Raw genomic sequence first — 20,514 nt, 5'->3', positions numbered from 1 at the left:
GGCTGGGCATGGTGGCTCACACCTGTAATCCTAGCACTTTGGGAGGCCGAGGTGGGTGGATCACTTGAGGCCAGGAGTTTGAGACCAGCCTGAGCAACATGGCAAAACCTTGTCTCTACCAAAAATACAAAAATTAGCTGGGCATGGTGGCATGCACCTGTGGTCCCAGCTACCCAGGAGGCTGAGCACTTGAACCCAGGAGGTGGAAGTTGCAGTGAGCTGAGATTGTACCACACTGCACTGCAGCTTGGGCAACAGAATGAGAACCCGTCTCAAAAAAAAAAAAAAAAAAAAAAACCAAGGAACACACACACAGACACAGAGTACACTGTATTAGGGCTAATAAATTTGTTCACCAATATAGAATTAGTGATCATGGTAAAAAAAATATATTTATGTAGGTATGCAATCAACACAAAATCAAAATTAAGGAAATCAATTTACAATAGTATCAATAAAAATAATAGGAATGAGGCTGGGCGCGGTGGCTCACTCCTGTAATCCCTGCTCCCAGCACTTCAGGAGCTCCCAGTCACTTCATTGACCCAATTGCTGTCAATGAGAATGTATTTCTGTTTATGATTTTCATACACAAATTTAATGCCTTTTTCATCTTAACTAAGCACTTATCACACACATGGCTGTACTTTTTAGAGCTTGGGGTGCAACAAACAAGACTAACAGAAATTTCTTTTTCCTTCTTACACTTTCACCTCTAGAGGATTTGTTCTTACCATAGATTTTAGCAACCTGAGCACAGGACTTTCTTTCTTTCTTTTTTTCTTTCGTTCTTCTTTTCTTTTCTTTTCCTTTTTTTCTTTCTTTCTTTCTCCTTCCTTCCTTCCTTCCTTCCTTCCTTCCTTCCTTCCTTCCTTCCTTCCTTCCTCCCTCCCTCCCTCCCTCCCTCCCTCCCTTCTTCCCTCCCTTCTTCCTTTCTCTCTCTTTCTTTTTTTTCCTCTTTCTTTCTCTTTATTTATTTACTTATTTATTGAGATGGAATCTCACTCTGCCACCCAGGTGGGAGTGCAGTAATGTGATATCGGCTTACTGCAACCTTTGCCTCCCGGGTTCAAGCGATTCTTGTGCCTCTGCCTCCCAAGTAGCTGGGATTAAGGCGCGTGCCACCACGCCCAAATAATTTTTGTATTTTTTGTAGCGATGGGATTTCACCATGTGGGCCAGGCTAGTCTTGAACTCCTGACCTCAAATGATCCACCCGTTTCAGTCTCCCAAAATGCTGGGATTACAGGTGTGAGCCGCCGCGCCTGGCCTGTATATGCAGTTGTATGCTTGCAAACATTTATATGAATCTTGGAGAACATCACGGAAAGATGTTTGTCATCTTGTTAACTGGTTATTTCAAGAGTGGAACTGGAGGGGGAATACTGCCTTTCCTGTATATTTATTTGTAATGTTTCATTTTCAATACGAACATGTGTTATTTTAATATGTTTAAATATTTAAAAAGATAGGCAAAAAATATGTTATTTATTTATTTATTTATTTATTTTTTTTGAGACGGAGTCTCGCTCTGTCGCCCAGGCTGGAGTGCAGTGGCGCGATCTCGGCTCACTGCAAGCTCCGCCTCCCGGGTTCACGCCATTCTCCTGCCTCAGCCTCCCGAGTAGCTGGGACTACAGGCGCCCACAACCGCGCCCGGCTAATTTTTTTGTATTTTTAGTAGAGACGGGGTTTCACCGTGGTCTCGATCTCCTGACCTTGTGATCCGCCCGCCTCGGCCTCCCAAAGTGCTGGGATTACAGGCGTGAGCCACCGCGCCCGGCAAAAATATGTTATTTTAATTCAAGCTGAAATCGTCAAGGCAATCCTGTATAATTAAATAGAGCAACAAAAACATTTAAAATCCCTGAAGGAAAAGGAGAGGAGGCTGGGCGCGGTGGTTTACGCCTATAATCCCAGCACTTTGGGAGGCCGAGGCGGGCGGATCACTTAGGGTCATAAGTTCGAGACCGGCTTGGCCAACATGGTGAATCCCTGTCTCTACTGAAAATACAAAAATTAGGCGGGCGTGATGGCGGGCATCTGTAATCCCAGCTACTCAGAAGGCTGCGGCGGGAGAATGGCTTGAACCCGGGAGGCGGAGGTTGCAGTGAGCCGAGATCGCGCCACTGCACTCCAGCCTGGGGGACAGAGCAAGACTCCCTAAAATAAAATAAAATAAAATAAAAAGTTTGTGGGACCAATTCCAATCCAGTCCGGGGGAGCTACACACTGGCGACCAACATCACCCCTCAGGCCGCTTCAGGGTCGGGAGAGTGCGCCTGGAACAGACTGGGAAACTCCAGCAGGCAAAGTAAGGTGCCAGGAATAAAGACACCGCCTGACACATTCTCCATTCCCCCTCCGCCTACCCCTCTCCCCACCACACTTCCATCCGCCTCCAACCCTGCCCTCTCCCCAGCAGCCTCAGATTGAAACGTTGTAAGGAAGACACCGATTCTCAAAGTCACAGGCTTAGGAATCTGAGCTACAAAGAAAAATGAGCCCCTGCTTCCCCAACTCCCCGCTACTCCCTTCAGCACTGCTGCCCTGCACCTGTCCCTTCCTCCATAATTTGAACTGTCCTCCCAGAAGCTGGAGAGATGGCCCGCCCGTCAGGAAAGAAAGGACCAGCATGCGGCAAATGCCTGGGGTAGGTAGGAGCAGACGGCGAGATTAGCGCAGGGATGTAAGAAACAAGTTTCTCTCAGACCAAAGAAGACTCTGCGGCAGACGGCACGCTAGGCTTTCATAGGGGCGTGCGCTGGACAGGAGCTCCCGTTACCAAAAGAATTGTCTGAGAAAGGCTCTGACCTGACCCGAAAGGCCCTTGGTTCCCACGGCAACGCCTCAGCGTCTTGCAGTAACAGGCTCTGTGCCCGGACTCTGGGTAGGGGGTCCCGCCTCCGCCAGCCTCTCACAGCCCAGAGGCACTTCCCATTGGCGCCTGATGGGTTAGGGAGACTTTTCTTCCAGCTGTGACAGATCCAGCCTGAGGAGCGCTCCTGGGTCTTAGTTGTTTCTTCCCGCCCACCTGCCACTCAAAGCCACAACCCACTTGCACGCCACCATGTGGACACCTTAAAGCGACCGTCTAGATCTGAACCGCGCTGAGGGAATGGTCAGCTTCGCTCCCATTAGATGGCTTGGCCCAAAGGACCTAGCGACAGCCCGGACAAAAATTTCTTCCTACAAGCTGCATGTGTCTGTGGTATGTAAGCGTCAAAACCAAACCCAAAAGAAAAAGTCAACCCACCACCTAACCCCCCCACACAAAAAAAAACCCCAAAAAAACCCGCCACCAACCCACCTTTCACGTGAGGAGTCCTTGAGATAAGATGCAGACAGACATCCTGGCTAACACGGTGAAACCCTGTCTCTACTAAAAATACAAAAAAAAAAAAAAAAAATTAGCTGGGCGAGGCTGAGGCAGGAGAATGGCGTGAACCCAGGGGGCGGAGCTTGCAGTGAGCAGAGATTGCGCCACTGCACTCCAGCCCGAGGGACAGACCTAGACTCCGTCTCAAAAAAAAAAAAAAAAAAAAAAAGATGCAGACAGACTGGGAAAGAAGGAAGTTTATTTCTGCAACCGGTTACGTGGAGAAGGGCCAAGTAACTCACCAGACCAACTCAAAGTTACAAGTTTTTTTCTAGTGCTTATAAACATCTTCAGCTCCATGCTATGGTGGGATTGCACCTACAAGCAGGAGTGTTGCATTCAACCAACATCTAATCTTTAACTAGGGTCTAGGGTCTGGAAAGATTTCTCTAGAGTCTTGGAAAGTTTCTCAATCTTAAGACAGGCTGAGGTGAATGTGTAAAAATGCTATTATTGGCCGGGCGCAGTGGCTCAAGCCTGTAATCCCAGCACTTTGGGAGGCCCAGGCGGGCGGATCACGAGGTAAGGAGATCGAGACCATGCTAGCTAACACGATGAAACCCCGTCTCTGCTAAAAATACAAAATAAATAAATAAATAAAAATAAAAAATAATTTAGCAGGGCATGGTGGCGGTCGCCTGTAGTCCCAGGTACTCGGACAGCTGAGGCAGGAGAATGGCGTGAACCCGGGAGGTGGAGCTTGCAGTGAACGGAGATCGTGCCCCTGCACTCCAGCCTGGGCGACAGAGCAAGACTCCGTCTCAAAAAAAAAAAAAAAAAAAAAAAGAATGCTCTTATTCTATCAGACTTTAGGGTCTGAGAAGACTCCATCCCTGATACTCAGGCACCAGTTTCTCCATTTCTTTGACGTTTAACTTATGCTTTCATCAAAATTACAGTCAAGGGTTAGTGTAAACTGTTCTGGTTGCTAAAGGAAACCTGGCCTGCTACACTGCGACCGGAACTAAAGCCCACTATAGAACACTGAAAATACCTGCAAACACTGACTTTTAAATTACAGAAAATCAAGTTCATGCTCCCTCCCAGCTCTGTCCTCCGGAATTGCTAGTTAGAAACGTGCACATTGTCCTAGGTTCAGTTTTGCAAAGACGGAGCCTGTCAGCGAAAGCATTTGTTTGATTTCATGCATTAATGTTTCCTTTGTCCATTTCCGTTTGTTTGTTTGTTTGTTTATTTGAGTTGGAGTTTCGATCCTCTCGCCCAGGCTGGAGCACAATGTCGCTAACTGCAATATCCGCCTCCCGGGTTCAAACGATTCTCCTGCCTCAGCCTCCCAAGTAGTTAGGATTACAGGCATGCGCCACCACGCCCGGCTGACTTTTGTAGTTTTAGTAGAGACGGGGTTTCACCATGTTGCCCAGGATGGTCTCGAACTCCTGAGCTCAGGCAATCCACCCACCTCGGTCTCCCTAAGTATTGGGATTACAGGCGTGAGCCACCGCGCGCGGCCTATTTTATTTTTTTTTTATTTTATTTTAAGACGGAGTCTCACTCTGTCGCCCAGGCTGGAGCGCAGAGGCGCGATCTCGGCTCACTGCAACCTCCGCCTCCCCGGTGCAAGCGATTCTTGTGTCTCTTCCTCCTGAGTAGCTGGGATTACAGGCGCCCGCCACCACGCCTGGCTAATTTTAGTAGTTTTAGTACAGACGGGGGTTTCATCATGTTGGCGGCCGGACTGGTCTCGAACTCCTAAGCTCAAGTGATCCGCCCGCCTCAGCCTCCCAAAGTGCTGGAACTACACGCGTGAGCCACCGCGCCCGGCCCCATTTCCTTTCTTTTATTGTTTTCAGACGGAGTTTCGCTGTTGCCGCCCAGGCTGGAGGGCAGTGGCGCGATCTCGGCTCACTGCAACCTCCACCTCCTGGGTTCAAGCGATTCTCCTGCATCAGCCTGCGGAGTAGCTGGGATTACAGGCACATGCCACCACGCCCAGCTACATTTCCTTTAGTCTATTTTTTTATAATTTACTAGCCTGTTTGTTGATAACAAGACTGGTGGTGCACAAGGTTGGGTCTTGGTGTTCATCGGGCGGCGGGCATGGGCCAGGTGGGAGGGTCTCCACCACCTGGTGCAAATCTCCAAAGTGCAGGAAACACCATCAAGGGTGATTGTAAAGTTCTGGTTTGGCGCGGCGGGTAGGCGTTCCCACGCAGAAATGAGCACGAAAACTTTTGCTGTGGTTGTAGGCAGGTCGGCCCCAAGCGCTTCTTATTGGCTAATGTGGAGAGAACCTGCACACCCATTGGCTGAAATCTCCGTCTAATTGAGGCTGACTGAGAGCTTCCCTTCCTACTGTGTTGCCTGGAAGCGAACTGTCCGCCTAGTAACATCTGATCGCGTTTCCAATTGGTCACCGTTTACGGAAGCCCGCCCTCCCTTTTCCGGAAGCCGGGCGGACGCTGGGGCTGCAGGTGGAGTACAGGTGTACAGTGGGAAGTATGATTGCGCAGAGTTGGGCTGTTCGGCCAAGCGCCCGCCGGACATGGGACGCTGGAGGGTCAGCGGCGTGAAGTCCTCGCCTTCAGCGTCCACGGCTGGGAAATTGGCTATCGCCACGGCGGGAACTAGGACTCTGGCTGCGTCCCGGCCCTTCCTCATCAGTCCACCGGACTCGGGCGCGCGCACTGGCGCGGGTGTAGTTTGCTCACCTCTGACCCGTATTGTCTTGAGATTAAAGGTAAAAACGGGGCTTTTTCAGCTCACTCGGGTAAAACGCCCTTGTATTTCTAGGCAGGTGTTTTGTTGCAGAACGCCTCGAGGGGAAGGAGTGACCGGCAGGTTCAGGTTTATTAAATAAAATACATTCCTGGTTTATATTATGTTTATAATGCACCCCAACCTTTAACAAATCTCACGTTTTGCCATTTGTATTCTTTAGTGGACTGTCTCTGATAAGGACAGCCAGTTAAAATGGCATTTTTTTTGTTGTTGCTAATTAAACCAATTTTTAGTTTTGGTGGTTGTCCTAACAGAAGCAACTTGTCAGGCTTTATAAAATCATATTTCTTTTCTTTTCTTTTTTTTTTTTTTTTTTGAGGTGGAGTCTCGCTCTGTCGCCCAGGCTGGAGTGCAGTAGCCGGATCTCAGCTCACTGCAAGCTCCGTCTCCCGGGTTTACACCATTCTCCTGCCTCAGCCTCCCGAGTAGCTGGGACTACAGGCGCCCGCCACCTCGCCCGGCTAGTTTTTTGTATTTTTTAGTAGAGACGGGGTTTCACCGTGTTAGTCAGGATGGTCTCGATCTCCTGACCTCGCGATCCACCCGTCTTGGCCTCCCAAAGTGCTGGGATTACAGGCTTGAGCCACCGCGCCCGGCCTTATAAAATCATATATCTTGTGGGAAATTTCTTTGAAAGGCACAGCGAGTTAGTTTGGAATTGTTTAAAAGGAAGTAATTCCTGGTTTTGATATCTTAGTAGTAGTATTTTCCCCAGTGTCTTTAAAATCTTATTTTTGGAGCACGTGTGTAGAGTAACTTTTGTGAAAGAAACAACCAGTTAAGGAGGTTTTGGGATTTCCTTTATGAACTATAATACTGATTTTGATTATTTATTTATTTATTTATTTTGAGACGGAGTTTCGCTCTTGTTGCCCAGACTGGAAGGCAATGGTGCGATCTCGGCTCACTGCAACCTCTGCCTCCCCGGTTCAAGTGATTCTCCTGCCTCAGCCTCGTGAGTAGCTGGGGTTATAGGCATGCGCCACCACGCCCGGCTAATTTTGTATTTTTAGTAGAGGTGGGGTTTCTCCATGTTGGTCAAGCTGGTCTCAAACTCCCGACCTCAGGTGATCTGCCTGCCTCGGCCTCCCAAAGTGCTAGGATTACAGGTGTGAGCCGCCGCACCTGGCCGATTTATATATATACATATAAATCACATTCCTCTAACCAAAATGGGGTGTTTCCTTCCATGTTGAATATAGGCTGTAGACCCCTCGGGTATGGGGCATTGTTAGCAGTGAGACCACAGCAGTTTTCATGTCATCTGACAACATCTCCAAATAGCCTTTGTGGTTGTCACTGCTTCCTAAGACAGTTCCAAGGAACAGTTCCCGGTGATGACTTGCTACTTGCTATTGTTACTTAATGTGTTGAGGTGGCTGTTACAGGCACTGTTACTATGGCAGAAATTACACCAGAATTTAGTGGCTCAAATAATCATTTTATTATGTTTGTGGATTCTCATGCTCATAGTCAGGATTTGAGACAGGGCACAAGGGTAGCCCACTTGTCTCTGTTCCGTGATGTCTGACCTCAGCACGGAAGACTCAACAGCTGGGATCTGGACGCATTTGGAGGCTTTTCCCTCACAGCTGATACCTGGCTTGGGATGTTGGAAGATGGGGCTCAGCTGGGACTGAGTGCCTGCATGTAGTGTCTCCATATGGCCTTGACTTCCTTAGAGCCTGGCAGCCTCGGGATAGTCGGAATTCTGAGGTGGCACAGGGCTCCAGGGCGGATGCTGAGTGGTCTTTTATGAGGTAGCACAGCAAATCCACCCAGGATCGGGGAGACAGGACATCAATTCTGCCTCTCAAAGGGAGGAGTGGCAAGAAATGTTCAGCCATTATTTAAAACTACCACAGCAACACGCCTATGAATATATCAGAAAAATTAAAGTATCCTGATAGCTGCATTTCTAAGTAACTGGTCTCCTTTGAAATTCTATGAGTTGTGTTTTTTGTAGTTGATGGCATAATTCTGAGGAGGGGTCAAAGACTCTCCCGTATGTTAGAAGGGTCCTGCATAGAACAGGCGCACCCCTGCCCACTTCCCCCAGTGTTTGAAATGCACAGTGTTTGTTCTGGTTTATTGGTTAGGGCAGGACTTTCTCATTTGTTTTAGATCTAACAGCGGTTTAGAAATTGGCCTGTAACTTTTTTTTTTTTTTTTGGCCTGATTCCTTCTGTTTCTACTGATACTGTTCTCACCTCAATAGGAATTGGGAGCTTCTTTTGCTATTCTTCTATCTTGGATGCATTGGAAGGTAAGTTTCCTTGTGAACCGTATTTTGGACTCACTTTGTAGGCTTTGCCAAATGGCCTTTTTACCCTCCTATCTTGCATTTTCTTTGGATAGTCTCATAGATTCTCAGGGATATTTCCGTATTTTACTATTCATGAGTTTAGAAGTGTGTTTACTTTCCTGAGTTTTCATTTTCTTCCTTTTCTTCTGTCGTATGTAATTTACAGAGCAAATACCCACCAGAGAGGATACTTAAGGGATGTGGAAAGTGAGTTCCTTTGCGCTTATCCAGTGAGGTTGATTTTCAGTCAATGAGCGTTCAGTATATGCCTGGACTCTGGCTTTATTTATTAGCTTTCTGATGCCGAACCCGTCAATGAACTTCTCTGTATATTTGATTCATCATGAAATGGTGACACCGAGGGTGGCTGATTTCCAGGTTTACATCAGTTGCCCCAGGGGAAGTGCCTGGCCCTTGTGTGGTTGTTGCTGCTCTAACTTTGCCCTGTTAATTGAAGAAATGCGGCTAGAAACACTTCCTGGGGTGTTGCTGGCATTTACCGTCCTCACAGTTGACAGAGACGCCCATATTTTCAGCCTGTTCCTCGGCTTTCTGTCATTTCTAAACCATCTCACCCGACCTGGTGTAAGCTTCATTGTGTGTGAGTTTGCAGAGATGTAATTTGGGCCTACACATCTCCTCAAAGCCTAATGCCCACCTCCCACCTCCGGAAAAATCTGGAGCTCAGGACCCATCACCCTCCCCCGCCCACTGCACAACATGGTGGAAACCCCGCCCGGAGTTTGTATGATAGTGGCTTGTTCTCTGTGGGTCTGTCCTGCGCTATAGTGTGTGGAGCCGGGGGGATTTGCCCTGTGTTCCTGAAGGAGGGTCACAAGAACTTCTTGGGCAAATGGTCTGATACTTCTTTTTTTTGGGGGGGGACAGAGTCTCGCTCTGTCTCCCAGGCTGGAGTTCCGTGGCACCGTGTCAGTTAACTGCAACCTCCGTCTCCTGGGTTCTAGCAATTCTCTTGCCTCAGCCTCCAGAGTAGCTGGGATTACAGGCACCCACTACCACGCCCAGCTAATTTTTAAAATATTTTTAGTAGAGACGGGGTTTCACCATGTTGGCCAGGCTGGTCTCGAACTCCTGTGACCTCAGGTGATCTGCCCGCCTAGGCCTCACCAAGTGCTGGGATTACGGGCGGGCGCCTGGCCAAGGGGCTGATATTTATTTATTTATTTATTTTTATTTTATTTTTTTTTTTTTGAGACGGAGTCTCGCTCTGCCGCCCGGGCTGGAGTGCAGTGGCCGAGATCCGGCTCACTGCAAGCTCCGCCTCCCGGGTTCACGCCATTCTCCTGCCTTAGCCTCCCGAGTAGCTGGGACTACAGGCGCCGCCACCTCGCCCGGCTAGTTTTTTGTATTTTTTGGTAGAGACGGGGTTTCACCGTGTTAGCCAGGATGGTCTCGATCTCCTGACCTCGTGATCCGCCCGTCTCGGCCTCCCAAAGTGCTGGGATTACAGGCTTGAGCCACCGCGCCCTGCCGGGGCTGATATTTCTTAAGGGCTTCCCCCAAGAAGGAAGAAGCCAAACGTACTGAGGCAAATCTTGTTTACATATTCTTCTAGGTCCAGATTTTGAAGAAATCTCTCTAGAGGTTGAACAGGTGAGGCTCACCTTTCAATAGTTACACCAAGAAAGGCCTAGCTGGTGACTTAAGCTATGGTTTTGGGCTGCACGAGAGTGGTCAGGCGGACAGTGGGGAAGTCTACACATAACCCAAAGGGGAAAGAGAAAAGACCCCAAGAAATCAGGGCAAAGTCCCACAGTGTCTGTTTCTTGATGGTGTCACTGGCATGTGGGTTACCTTCCCACTGCGTCCCCCAAAGGACATGAGGCCATAGACTGCAGTGCCCGTGAACAGAGGAGCTGTGGGAGTGGTAGTTTGATCGCTCCCTTCAAACGCACACCCCGGTGTGTGCACGTCTCTTCTGATGCAGCGCCCCAATGGGTAAGCTCTGTGCTTCTCCACACAGTGGATTAAGAGTGGAAACCTCTCTGTTTAGCGCTTGACGGTTTGGTTGTGACCTCAAGTCATGGTGATCAGAGCCAATGATCCTAACAGTTTAAAATTGTTGAGCTTGTGGGTAGGTTTTTGGGAGGTAGCATATGTGTTACCTGGTGTTTGTCATCTGCAGTGGTTTTGTTACTTTTTGCATAGACTGCGGAGAATGTTTACTAATTGCAGATGATAGAGAAATCAGCAGTCACTCTAAAATCCTCCCATTTCTTGGTCTAGAGCTGCTCCTGGATCCCGCAGCAGCGAGGAGACCTGAAGACCAGAGGAAACACAGCAAGTAGGCCCTTTAAACCACTCATCTGTGTTCTCTTCTAATTTATTCTGTTGTATTTTGTTTCCCTCATTTTAAGGGGTTAAAATCATCTTGTTCAGGCCGGGCGCGGTGGCTCAAGCCTGTAATCCCAGCACTTTGGGAGGCCGAGGCGGGCGGATCACAAGGTCAGGAGATCGAGACCACAGTGAAACCCCGTCTCTACTAAAAATACAAAAAATTAGCCGGGCGCGGTGGTGGGCGCCTGTAGTCCCAGCTACTCAGGAGGCTGAGGCAGGAGAATGGCGGGAACCCGGGAGGCGGAGCTTGCAGTGAGCCGAGATCGCGCCACTGCACTCCAGCCTGGGCAACAGCCTGAGACTCCGTCTCAAAAAAAAAAAAAAAAAAAAAAAAAAAAATCATCTTGTTCAGACCTCAGCATATTAAATGAACCATCTGTAGACTTTAGGCTCCAACCATACCCCAAGAGTTGTCTGGTTTGTTTTAAATTACTGCCAGGTTTCAATTGTAGATACCCCCGGAAGGAATATTCCAGATTCCCTGAGTAGTTTCCAGGTTAAAGTCCTATAGGCTTCTTCTGTTTTGAGGAGGAGTTCCTGTCAGAGAAGAACGTGATTTTGGATTTTTAACTTTAATGCTTGTGAAACGCTATAAAAAATAATTTTCTACCCCTAACTTTAAAGTACTGTTAGTGAGAAATTAACATTCCTTCAGGAGGGTTAAACTGCCATTTCAGTTACCCTAATTCCAGATGTTTTGGTTGTTACGACTCTCTAATGTTCATGAAGAAGTGTTTTATATTTTCCCTCAAGATTAATTTTCTTTTTTCTTTTTCTTCTTTTTTTTTTTTTTAAGGTGGAGTCTTGCTCTGTTGCCCAGTCTGGAGTGTAGTGTGGCAATCTTGGCTCACTGAAAGCTCTGCCTCCCGGGTTCACGCCATTCTCCCCCCTCAGCCCCCGGAGTAGCTGGGACTACAGGCTCCCGCCACCACGCCTGGCTAATTTTGTTTTTGCATTCTTAGTAGAGACAGAGTTTCACCATGTTAGCCAGGATGGGCTCGATCTCCTGACCTCATGATCCGCCCACCTCAGCCTCTCAAAGTGCTGGGATTACAGACATGAGCCACCGCGCCCGGCTGTTTTTTCATTTCTATTATGATTTGTTCTGTGGGTTGTCAGTGACTTAGCGGTATGTTTTTCACATGTTTATAAAGCTGAATAGTTCTGTATGTCAGCTCAGCACCCCTAGTGTCAGCCATGCTCCTCTCCTGCTGTGCATAGATGGGGCCTGTCCACACCCGAATCTCCTGGGTTCCCGCTGTCAGCACCTGAAGGTACCCACCAGATGTGTCTGTCACTTCCCTCCATCCACCTCTCTTGTGGTTCTCGTATTTCTGCCTCCCCAGAGACCATTTCTCTCTAGAGCAGTGGTTTCCAGTAGAAATACAATGCCAGACACATACGTCATTTTACATTTTCTAGTAGTCACTTTAGAAAAGTTAAAAAGAGGCTGGGCACGTTGAACCCAGAATGCAGACTTTGCAGTGAGCCAAGATTGCGCCACTGCACTCCAGCCTGGGCAACAGAGTGAGACTCCGTCTCAAAAAAAAAAAAAAAGAAAAAGAAAAGTTACAAAGAAACAGGTGAAATTAGTTTTATTTCACCTAAAATGTTAGCATTATCCAAAATATCACTTCAACATCTTATCAAAATAAAAATTATTAATGAGATGGTTTACAGTCTTTTTTCTTGTTTTGAGACAGGGTCTTGCTTTGTTGCCCAGGCTGGAATGCAATGGCACCAGCATAGCTCACTGCAACCTCAAACTCCTGGGCTCAAGAGATCCTCCTGCCTCAGCCTTCCTAGTAGTTTGGATTACAGGCACACACCACCATGCCACGCCAATTTTTTTTTTTTTTTTTTAAAGACAAGGTCTTGCTCTGTCACCCAGGCTGGAGTGCGGTGGCACAATCTCGGCTCACTGCAGCCTCAACCTCCAGGGCTGAAATCCTCCCACCTCAGCCTCCCAAGTAGCTGGGACCACAAACATGCACTACCACGCCTGACTAATTTTTGTATTTTTTTGTTAAGACAGGGTTTCGGCATGTTGTCCAGGCTGGTCTCGAACTCCAGAGCTCAAGTGATCCACCTACCTTGGCCTCTGCAAGTGCTGGGATTACCGGTGTGAGCCACTGCACTCGGCCTAATTTTTTTTTTTTCTGAAGAGATGAGGTCTTGCTATGTTGCCCAGACTGGTCTCAAACTCCTGGCTCAAGCAGTCCTTCCTCCTTGGCCTTCCAAAGTGCTGGGATTACAGATGTGAGCCACCACACATGCCCATTCTTTCTTTTATACTGAGTATTCAGAATTTTTTTAAAATGTGTTTTCCATTTACAGCATTTCTCAGGTTGAACTAGCCATCTTCCAAGTGCTCAGCAGCCACGTGTGGCAAGTGGCTGCCTTGTTGGACAGCACAGCTCTGGAGGGTGATTTTACGTACATCCCCACTGCTCTCTGCCTCCTTTATTCCTGTCCACCCCACACTCCTGCAGTCTGTGACTATCACGTCCCTCTCCCCTCTCTTCCTGTCTCTTGTAACCCTTTAATATGGAGAATTATTTCCAATTCCGTAACATCCTGCCTTGATTTTTTTTCTGTCTTACATTCAAGGTCACAGTTTTCCTCTCACCCTCATTTCCGTCTTTTCCCATACGATGTGACGTGTCTTTTTGTCTTGGTTGGGCATTTATTTGCAATACAAGAATGATTGTTTTCTTGATACATTAGTGACTTACATACTTTTCATGTTTTTTGAGTACCTCTTTCTTGACAGAATTTCAAATTAATTCTTTTTTTTTTTTTTTTTTTTTTGAGACGGAGTCTCGCTCTGTCGCCCGGGCTGGAGTGCAGTGGCCGGATCTCAGCTCACTGCAAGCTCCGCCTCCCGGGTTTACGCCATTCTCCTGCCTCAGCCTCCCGAATAGCTGGGACTACAGGCACCCGCCACCTCACCCGGCTAGTTTTTTTGTATTTTTTTTTAGTAGAGACGGGGTTTCACCGTGTTAGCCAGGATGGTCTCGATCTCCTGACCTCGTGATCCGCCCGCCTCAGCCTCCCAGAGTGCTGGGATTACAGGCTTGAGCCACCGCGCCCGGCCTCAAATTAATTCTTGAGTTAAACTCTAGAAAGCTTTTTTTTTGAGACGGAGTCTTGCTCTGGCACCCAGGCTGGAGTGCAGTGGCGTGATCTCAGCTCACTTCAACCTCTGCCTTCCAGATTCAAGTGATTCTCCTGCCTCAGCCTCCCGAGTAGCTGGGATTACAGATGTTCACCACCACGCCTGGCTAATTTTTGTCTTTTTAGTAGAGACAGAATTTTGCCATTTTGGCTAGGCTGGTCTTGAACTCCTGACCTCAGGTGATCTGCCTGCCTCAGCCTCCCAAAGTGCTGGGATTATAGGGGTGAGCCACCATGCCCAACCTAGAAAGCTTATTTTATTTTATTATTATAATTTTTTTGAGATGGAGTCTCGTTCTATCGCCCAGGCTGCAGTACAATGGCGTGCCTCAGATCCCTGCAACCTCCGCCTCCTGGGTTCAAGCAGTTCTCCCTGCCTCAGCTTCTCAAGTAGCTGGGATTATAGGTGCCCACCACCATCCCCAGCTCATTTTTGTATTTTTAGTAGAGATGGGGTTTCACCATGTTGGCCAGGCTGGTCTCAAACTCCTGACCTCAGGTGATCCGCCCACCTTGACCTCCCAAAGTGTGAGATTACAGGCGTGAGCCACTACACCCAGTCAGAAAGCTTATTTTAAAAGGTGTATATAGAGCTCCTTATGTTTCTGCTTGATTTTTAAAATAACATATTTAGGTCTATATATTTTAGGATGTGAGATCTCACTGTATGTGTTGCTTTGCATCATTGAACATTTTTGGTAATTATTTTTATTTTCTATGTATTTTAGATATTTCATTAAACTAATACAGAATTTCATATTCAAGGCCAGGCGTAGTGGCTCATGCCTGTTATTCCAGCACTTTGGGAGGCCGAGGCGGGCAGATCACCTGAGGTCAGGGGTTCGAGACCATCCTGGCCAACATGGGAAAACCCCATCTCTACTACAAATACAAAATTAGCCGGGTGTTGTGGTGCATGCCTATAATCCCAGCTACTTGGGGGGCTGAGGCAAGAGATTCGATTTAACCTGGAGGCGGAGGTTGCAGTGAGCGGAGATCTCGCCACTTCACTCCAGCCTGGACCACAGAGCAAAACTCCTCAAAAAAAAAAAAATTTAATATTCGCTCATATCAAAAATGAAAATTTATGTTTACAAATTTCTATCTGAGTGATTATTTTAATGTAGGAAAGGTTCATAAGAAATGGGTGTAGTGGCCGGGCGTGGTGGCTCACGCCTGTAATCCCAGCACTTTGGGAGGCCGAGGCGGGTGGATCACAAGGTCAGGAGATCGAGACCATGGTGAAACCCTGTCTCTACTAAAAATACAAAAAATTAGCCGGGCGCGGTTGTGGGCGCCTGTAGTCCCAGCTACTCGGGAGGCTGAGGCAGGAGAATGGCATGAACCCGGGAGGCGGAGCTTGCAGTGAGCCGAGATCGCGCCACTGCACTCCAGCCTGGGCGACAGAGCGAGACTCCGTCTCAAAAAAAAAAAAAAAAAAAGAAATGGGTGTAGTGACTCTGTTCTTTCCTATGCTTGAATGGAAAATGACGAGGGGACACGATGTTAGAGCTGCAGGGAGAAGGGGTGGAAAAGAGGGATTCCGGAGTGCCAGGCACGCAGATTTTCTGGAAGGTTTCCATGAGGACTGCTGTGGTTTGAGTGTGTTCCCCGAAGTTCATGTGTGGGAAACTCAACCCCTAAGGCAGCAGCGATGACCAGTGCAGCCTTCAAGAGGTGATTAGGTGGTGAAGGCTCCGCCCTCACGAATGGATGAAGCAGAGTGGGTTAGATGTCTTGGGAGTGGGTTCCTGGTAAAAGGATGAGGTTGGCTTCCTCCCTTTCTCTCTTTCCCTTTCTCCCTCTCACATGTGGTCACTCTCTTGTCCTTCCACCTTCCACCATAGGACAGCACAGCAAGACCTTCCCCAGATGCAGGCCCCTCACTTTCCCAGTGTCCAGAACCATAAACCAAGTGAACTTTTGCTTATAAATCACCCAGTCTGTGGTATTCTGTTACAGCAACACAAACGGACTAAGACAGGGACACTCAGTGGGCTCTTCTCTCTGCTTGATGGAGCTCTCCCTGCATGGCACCTTGTATTTGTAGACATGATGCTGTAAATGCTCTTTGAGAGCCTTGAAGGCTTTTATGTTTGAGGAGTTTACAGAGAAGCCCCTACAGGCTTCAGGTCCCTTCTTCTGTTGCTGTTTGCTCCTTAGTACCTCCCCTAACCTGGTGTTAAATTAGGTCATAGTGTGGTCCTTGGGCCAACAGTATCAGTAGCCCTGAAAATCATGCTGGAAATACAGGTTCACAGGCTGCTCCCCAGAATACTGAAGCAGAAACTCTAGGGGTGAGACCCAACAATCTGTATTTAACAAGCCCCCAGGTGAGTCTGATGCACACAGAAACGTGAGCTGCGGCGTTAGATGGTGTTGAGTTCATGCCAACCGAATCACTGACACACACGTCTGTTCACTGCTTGGTCTTTGCACAGTCCCTGGATCCTCCTGGAATCCCCAATCCCTGTTGCTCCCTCGGGGAGGTTTCTAGTCCCTCTGACTTGAAGCATGGCTTTCAGAGCCCGGCGCCACCCAGCTTGGGTATCTGGTGAGTTCTGTGGTCTGCACGTCCATGTTTGTGACATTCTGGGAAGGGTGGCCCAGGCTGTGATTTGCCATCTACTGCTGCGGGCTATGCATGGTATTCAGAAGGGAGGGGAGATGCCGTGTGCGTGTTCTGAAGGGTTTCCCACTGCACAGACCAACCCTCTCCGTAACTATTTGATTTTTACTTTATCTCCTTGTTGACTTCACAGTGTCAGTGCAGTTTGTGTAATCATCTCTACGGGGTGATGCAGGCAGATATAAAGTCTGCACGTGTGGCCAAACTCTCCATATCATGTCATTTATTGTCCATCATTACATGTCTATGGTGTCTCGCTCATTTCTCTCATTTTCTGTCATTTTACCTACTTTTACCTGAAGTACAATGACTATTTAATAACTATTATTTCATTTCAATACACCTCTATGGTATTTTTTCACCTCACATTGGACCTTCCTCCCTCACTGGACTTCAATGGTGGGACCTGCAGGTCTCAGGCCTTCTGGGATGTCCCAGTTTTACTTGAATGTTCTCTCTGGCCGGCTCAGGCCGGAGCAGTGGGTGTTGGCGCCACCCTGTGGCTATAGGTGATAAGCCGGCTGTTGTTGACTGATCCCTGTCTTACCTTGAACCCTGGAGTTCTCACATGCGTGGATTTAAACGCTGTGTCTTTCTAAGGGCAGATTGTGCCCATTTTCCTTCTCTCCCTCCCAAGGTACTGTTTCCTGTGTTTATTGACTCCCCGTTTTTTTTTTTTAAAGATATAGATAGATAGATAGATGAATTAGATTGTACCCCATAAATTGCATGTTTTAAAAATACTTCAAAGAATCGTTTTTCATTTTTTTCTTGCTGATTTTTACCTATCTTCTAAATTGTATATGGGGTATAAAATGATGTGATTTTTCAATGCAGTGTGGATTAAGAATCAAATTAATCTATCCGTTACCTCAAATCCTTGACTTTTTTTTGTGGTGAGAATGCTGTTTATCACTTTCACTCATCAGCTCCTGATGTCTTCCATGCCAGGGACAGAAAAGGCTCCACACTTGACTTTCCCTCCTGTTTTCTTTTTTTTTTTTTTTTTTTGAGACGGAGTCTTGCTCGGTTGCCCAGGCTGGAGTGCAGTGGCCGGATCTCAGCTCACTGCAAGCTACGCCTCCCGGGTTCACGCCATTCTCCTGCCTCAGCCTCCCGAGTAGCTGGGACTACAGGCGCCCGCCACCTCGCCCGGCTAGTTTTTTGTATATTTTAGTAGAGACGGGGTTTCACTGTGTTAGCCAGGATGGTCTCGATCTCCTGACCTCGTGATCCACCCATCTCGGCCTCCCAAAGTGCTGGGATTACAGGCTTGAGCCACCGCGCCCGGCCTGCCCTCCTGTTTTCTTATCGCCGTCAACCCCTGAACGTGCCCTCCGGGATTGTCTTCTCCACCTTCTCCACCTAGCCCGATCCTTGTGCGTCTAGCTTCCTCTCAGGGACTGTCCTTAGGGAGTGACTTTATGCACAGACTTCACATGCTCTTCCTGCCTCCTTCATCCCCATAAGCCCCCATCCTAGCCCCATCTGATTATTTCTTCCCCCTCTCATTTCCTGTAATGCTGTTGGTTTTCTAACCTGAAGGGTAACTGCTTACTCCTTAGTTTTTTGCCGTAATTTCTAAATCTTAGGCTACTTTCAGGCTAAAAGTTTTCCTCCAGCCGTGGTTTTAGTCTCATTCTATAAGTCTTGGTAGGTAGTTTATTCATTGGAAATTTTTTGTTTGTTTTTGAGACAGAGTCTTGCTCTATCACCCAGGCTGGAGTGCAGTGGTGCCATCTCGGCTCACTGCAACCTCCGCCTCCTGGGCTCAAGCAATTCTCTTGCCTCAGCCTCACAAGTAGCTGGGATTATGGATGCGCGCCACCACACCCAGCTAATTTTTGTATTTTTAGTAGAGATTGGGTTTCACCATGTCAGCCAGGTTGGTCTCGAACTCCTGACCTGAAGTGATCTGCCCGCCTCGGCCTCCCAAAATACTGGGATTACAGGCATGAGTCACCGCACCCCGCCCCTTGGCACTATATTTAAGTGATATTTTTGGACACTGAGGTAGCCTCATTCCACAGGTTTAGATCTGAAGCATTTTCACTATTGCTTCTTCCCATGTATCTCCTGGTTTGCAGGTCAGTTTCTTCTTTGAACTCATCAGTGACACATTGGTTTATATGGCTTTTAATTTTTTTTTTTTTTTTTTTTTTTTTTTTGAGACGGAGTCTCGCTCTGTCGCCCAGGCTGGAGTGCAGTGGCGCGATTTCTGCTCACTGCAAGCTCCGCCTCCCGGGTTTACGCCATTCTCCTGCCTCAGCCTCCCGAGTAGCTGGGACTACAGGTGCCCGCCACCTCGCCCAGCTAGTTTTTTGTAGTTTTAGTACAGACGGGGTTTCACTGTGTTCGCCAGGATGGTCTTGATCTCCTGACTTCGTGATCCACCCGTCTCGGCCTCCCAAAGTGCTGGGATTACAGGCTTGCGCCACCGCGCCCGGCCTGTATGGCTTTTAATTTCAAAAACTATTTTTAAAATTTCTTTTTGCTGATTTTTATCTATGTTAATTTTAACTAGACATATTCCCTGCATGGGCACCACTATTTTTTTTCACTGTTTATAATTTAGGTGGATTTTCACATCTCAAGCCAGCTAAGAGTGTGGGAAATAGGACTCCTTAAAGCAGAGGTATCACAAGTGATTCAGATTCATGAGGGTAACACATTTGAGGGTGTATCATTGTACCTGGCCCACAGCACTCAGTAACTGTCACCTTCATTTATTTATTTATTTATTTATTTATTTTTTAATTTTTATTTTTTTTTTTTTGAGACGGAATCTCGCTCTGTCACCTAGGCTGGAGTGCAGTGGCGCGATCTCGGCTCACTGCAAGCTCCGCTTCCTGGGTTTACGCCATTCTCCTGCCTCAGCCTCCTGAGTAGCTGGGACTACAGGCGCCCGCCACCGCGCCCGGCTAATTTTTTGTATTTTTAGTAGAGACGGGGTTTCACCGTGGTCTCGATCTCCTGACCTTGTGATCCACCCGCCTTGGCCTCCCAAAGTGCTGGGATTACAGGCGTGAGCCACCGCGCCCGGCTGATTTATTTTTTTATTTGAGATGGAGTTTTGCTCTCCCGAGGCTGGAGTGCAGTGGCGTGATCTCTGCTTACTACTACCTCCGCCTCCCAGGTTCGAGTGATTCTCCTGCCTCAGCCTCTTGAGTAGCTGGGATTACAGGCACCCGCCACCACACCTGGCTAATTTTTATATTTTTAGTAGAGATGAGCTTTCACCACGTTGGCCAGGCTGGTCTTGAACCTCAAATGAGGATTACAGGCGTGAGCCACTGTGCCCAGCCTGTCACCTTGATTTAAATGAATGCAGCTTTCTTAGTGTCTTGATATTTGTGAATATCTATGGAGTTTGATGCTGCTCCTTTTGCTGCTTGTTCTGTTTTTCCAGGGTCCCCTTATCACTTGGCCTCCTGTTATATTATGTTTGATTTATTACAGATACCCCATCAGCCTGGGTCTCTCTTTACAGCCTTTGTACACATAGGTCTCCACACAGGGATTTGGATTATTCCGGGATCCCACATCCTCACTGTCCCATCCCCTCCACGCCCCCCCCAATACCTTTCTGAAGTTTTCTAGTCCCTCCTTTTCGTTTGTGCTCCTTAAAGCCCAGTGCCATGCCTGACTTTGATTCCCACTGAGTTCTGTTACAAGCATTCTACATTTGTGGAAATTAAATCTTTGGCCAGGTCATTTACCTGGGCTGGAATAGGGTTCTCGACTGATCCTCCTTCCTAAACACCCACCCAATGGGAGAGGCTGATACTCAACATGCAAACCTTGTTTTTTACTTCTCCAGGAAAGGGGATGTTGGAAGACATTCTGGAACGGGTGGGGTGTGAAGATTTACAAATAATCTCTTTTTTTTTTTTTTTGAGACAGAGTCTCGCTCTGTCACCCAGGCTG

General features: G+C 47.8%; 1 protein-coding gene across 13 annotated transcripts in view; it reads left to right on the top strand.

Annotated features, from left to right (window-relative positions):
* Positions 1 to 5,754: 5,754 nt before the first annotated feature.
* LOC106994750 (uncharacterized) overlaps positions 5,755 to 20,514 on the top strand; it is a 32,035-nt gene continuing 17,275 nt past the window's right edge. For 3 of the 13 annotated variants that reach the window (XR_013410520.1, XR_013410518.1, XR_013410519.1), the window contains exons 1-4: positions 5,756 to 6,077; positions 8,337 to 8,384; positions 10,671 to 10,728; positions 16,400 to 16,512. Coding sequence is in view for 6 of the 13 variants with exons in the window: in XM_077982379.1 (XP_077838505.1) it covers positions 5,883 to 6,077; positions 8,337 to 8,384; positions 10,671 to 10,728; positions 11,578 to 11,687 (411 nt within the window). In the remaining 7 variants the exon portion in view is untranslated. Of the gene's footprint in view, positions 6,078 to 8,336; positions 8,385 to 9,999; positions 10,038 to 10,670; positions 10,824 to 11,133; positions 11,161 to 11,577; positions 12,661 to 16,399; positions 17,224 to 20,514 lie in introns of those variants that run through there. The other 10 variants (XR_013410522.1, XM_077982379.1, XR_013410523.1 and 7 more) reach the window with 10 other exon arrangements.

Source organism: Macaca mulatta, chromosome 19 (assembly GCF_049350105.2).
Source record: "Macaca mulatta isolate MMU2019108-1 chromosome 19, T2T-MMU8v2.0, whole genome shotgun sequence".
NCBI lineage: Eukaryota > Metazoa > Chordata > Mammalia > Primates > Cercopithecidae > Macaca > Macaca mulatta.
Note: the sequence above shows the minus strand (reverse complement) of the source record. Positions and strands in the feature narration are given on the sequence as shown.